Source organism: Lipophrys pholis (genome assembly GCF_963383615.2).
Source record: "Lipophrys pholis genome assembly, chromosome: 8".
In the NCBI taxonomy this organism is placed as follows: Eukaryota; Metazoa; Chordata; class Actinopteri; order Blenniiformes; family Blenniidae; genus Lipophrys; species Lipophrys pholis.
This window is the reverse complement of record NC_137630.1, coordinates 6029175-6032988: the sequence shown is the minus strand read 5'-3', so window position 1 is coordinate 6032988 and position 3814 is coordinate 6029175. Positions and strand designations below refer to the sequence as shown.

The window sequence follows — 3814 nt, the reverse complement described above, 5'->3', positions numbered from 1 at the left end:
TCTTATCCAGGTGTGATATTTTCACAAAAATGTAAAACCTCAGAATGTTTTTGAAAATACATGTTTCAAGCTTCAGCGTTGCCTTTTGTTCGTTAAACATGTTTTTGTTTTTTTACTTTAGCGCCTTCTCCAGGCGTGACGGAAGAGGGACACGGGGGACTGCACTGCTGTCTTCTGCAGAAGCGACACTTTCTTCTGGACAAACTGAGGTCCGTCACCACAACCTATTCATGTTTTGACATGGACCCATCTTTTCTCATGTTGGAGGATGAGGAAGAGGAAGAGGAAGGTGACCAGGATGACAGCGGTTCAGAGGTTTCAGAGGAAGACATGTAAACCGACTGCTGTTTCCTTGGCAACGCTTCATGTGTTAACACATTTGCACACTGCAAGCTACGATGGAGAGTTCTCACAACCATTCAGACAGATTATTCAGACCACGTTGGAAATATACTGCCTTAAAAGTTCTGTACTCCAACTTTATTGTCAAAAGATTCACTTCTTAATGAAATGTAAAAGGATTTTAGTTCATTCAAATGTAGTATTCCTGTAATGTTTTGTATTACAGGTACTGCTGGCAATACGTTTGTATATGATATTTGGCTGGAGTACATTACAGCAGAGCTGTTTTTCCTCCTAAGTACCTTGAATTTGTTAGGTGAGTTACATTACACAACAGAATGGTATTTTAAATCGCAGGTGTCGTTGACCAGATTTTTAATCAAATTAAATGTTTTGATATGATTTTAATGCTGATCAGTTTCTTCCCAGTCACATATTATTAGTTCTATTTATGTTGCTTATGTATTCTGTGGATAACACGCAAGCATCGTAGGGCACTCACTGTAAGAATGCTATAAATGCTACTTCTGCCATTTTACAGTACTTTATCTGTTACACCAGGCGCATACATTTAGCCTATATGATTATCAATACGCTACAACAGAAAGAGACGTAGGTGGATTGTTAGGATATTGTAACGTTGTTGGACACATCCTATTACTTTCAAATTCAATTTTATTATGTGTCCCTTGAACATTGATTTGTCGCACAGCCGTTGTAAAAGTAAAAAATACAGTGAAACAGTACTCGCACACAAAACATAAGACAGACTCAGGTGCAGTTTTATGCAAACAGTTGCTTAGTCAGCAACATCAAGACAGGATAACAAAATGCATCACCAAACAAGAATAAGTGCAGTCTGGTAAATGAGAGGACATGGAGTGACTACTATATCTATTGTATAGCCATATGACTGTTGTTTAAACACTTGAATGAGTGTTTCCATGAGCAGATAAAGCAGCTGGTTAGGATGTCCTACATATGAAGGTTAGGATGTGAAACAGGGTTTAACCAGGAAAAACACATCTTTGACTAGGCCAAAAATATAACACATGAGTTCCAGTGAGTCAAAACAAAGTTGTCATTGAATAATTTACACACTATGTTTGACAAAAATATTTCAGTTTTATTTTATCAAATTGAGCTTCACACGTCTCCTTGAAAACTTCACCTGACATGGGGCTGCTCCAGAGGGGTGAAAATTAAAGATTTGTCATTGGACCAAACATACATCATTGAAAACAATACAGCAACATTCAGTCCACAGTAATATTTCCTTAATTTGTTGAAAAGGAGCTCTAGAGAAAACAAGCTTATCTAGTTGTCTCATCATCTAGGGAATACAGTTACTCCACAAAGGAAGTTTTTCATCGTGTAACTTATATTTTCAAAAGCCTTACACAAGCCGCATTGACATGTCATATTGTTATATGCATATTGAAGCATTCTGAGTGACCTCTTCACAGAGGTATGCTGTGATTACAGAGAGATGTTTATGCCACATAACTTATCTATGATATATATATAGAACTATATATAGAACTTTGCCTCACAGTGAGAAGGGTCCAGTGTGAGGAGTTTGCATGCATGGGTTTCCTCCAGGTACTCCAGTTTCTTGCCACGGTCCAAAAACATACATGTGAGGTTTACTGATATTTTCCCAGTGATGGTTGTTCAGGGTGCACCCTGCCCTCGGCCTCTCGCCCACAGTATGCTGGGACTGGCTAAACAGTGCTTTACAGTGTCATGAATATGTTGAGTTATATTTATTTTAACACAGGTTGGTTCATTAAATACATTCTAGAAAGCTGTTAAGATATATCACATTCCATAAATAATTGGATTTCAAAATTGAGTTTTTTTCAGACTTGTGACTTAACTTGAACTTTACTCTCTTGACTGGGACCTTGACAGCGGCACTTGGCCACAAGACATTTATGTAATAGAACTTTGAAGTACAATCAGGGTCTAATTTAATTGATTTAAAGCTGAGTCAAATGGGATCTTTTAGGAAATGAAAATATGATCAACTTAAGTTACAATACATGATTATACAATCTATTACATGATTATATTACATTAGATGATCACAAAGCAAGTTGACATAATAACCAGGGAACGTATCCTGTTTCCCATTACACTGAATAAAAATATGTTTTAAAAAAAAGTAGATAGATAGATAGATACATAGATAGATAGATAGATAGATAGATAGATAGATAGATAGATAGATAGATAGATTACATCCTGGATCATTTCCTTATTCTCTAGCTTTGTTTCGTTTACTTAGAATGTGAATACAAAGAATTATTGATTGTACTTTTGTGGCTGTATTGATTTGAGAACAAGCGCCATGGGTCCGTGTCTTTTTTCAACTTTTGTTTAAAATTTAAGTTTATTGAAAGAGGAAAAAAAATAATAATAATCGGTGGAGGAACCGGAAATACCTCCCGGACGTTCTCTATTACTTCCGGGTCGTCTTCGTTTCGACCTGACACACATCATGGCGGCCTCCTTCAGCCTCCAGCGGGCTCTGAGTGGAGTTCTCCGCCTCCCGCCGGTCTCCCGGCTCCGGCTCCGTCCCTCGGGGCTCCGGCCGCTGTCTCACGCCGCTCCGGAACAGACAGACTGCGGGTTCGTGGTGTCTGCGGAGGAATACCGCTTCGTGGAGCGGCTCATTCCGCCCTCGCGCATCCCCGCACCGCCGAAACACGCAGGCCCCCCACCGTCCGGCTGGATCCCGCCTGCGGACTCCCCGCCGCCGTTGCCCTACATGATCCGCCGCTCTCGCATGCACAACATCCCGGTGTACACAGACCTGACCCACGGGAACCGCAAGATGACGCTGATCCGGAAGGTGGAGGGAGACATCTGGGCTCTGGAGAGCGAGGTGAAGCGGTACCTGAAGGAGGTGACGGGGAAGGAGCTGCCCACACAGGTCAACGAGGTCACCATGACCCTGAAGGTCAAAGGTCACTTCGACAGGGAGCTGAAGGACTGGCTGGCGGGGAAAGGCTTCTGAAGGACCGGGATCTCGATCTGGGATGCCTGCTGATGAACTCTGACCTCTGGAGGAGCTGCTGCTTCACTTGTACAGACTTTATGTGACATTAAAGAAAAACGTCCGGCGAGAAACACGAGTCTGGTTGTTCACTTCCTCCAGAAATCAATTTCCTCTAAGTTACTTTAGTTACTCAAAACAAACACGACTGAGCTGAGTTATTGTGGCTGTACACAAAAACAAATACTTTGCGACCTAAAGTAGAATGTTTGGGTACGTATTCTGTACTGGAGTGATTATTCTAGCTTTTTTACATCATAAGTTCTCATGTAATTATCTATACTTTCTAATCCTCACATTAAAAACAGGCCTGTTACTCTTATTTCACTGAGGCCTGTGTTTTTTGTTATTTTAATTGTTAAAAGAAAATATAAAATCACCATCCAGATCAATTTGTTTGTGATTGGATGA

At 40.7% G+C, this 3814-nt stretch overlaps 1 protein-coding gene across 1 annotated transcript; it reads left to right on the top strand.

Moving 5' to 3' along the window:
* Positions 1 to 2825: 2825 nt before the first annotated feature.
* mrpl49 (mitochondrial ribosomal protein L49) lies at positions 2826 to 3718 on the top strand. Its single transcript, XM_080470434.1, has one exon. It carries the CDS (start codon positions 2846 to 2848, stop codon positions 3362 to 3364), a length of 519 nt encoding a protein of 172 aa, XP_080326560.1. The 5' UTR covers positions 2826 to 2845; the 3' UTR covers positions 3365 to 3718.
* The last annotated feature ends 96 nt before the right edge of the window (positions 3719 to 3814 follow it).

Bases quoted from the DNA above. Each gene is read 5' to 3' on its own strand.
- mrpl49 (XM_080470434.1), top strand. From the start codon at position 2,846: ATGGCGGCCTCCTTCAGCCTCCAGCGGGCTCTGAGTGGAGTTCTCCGC.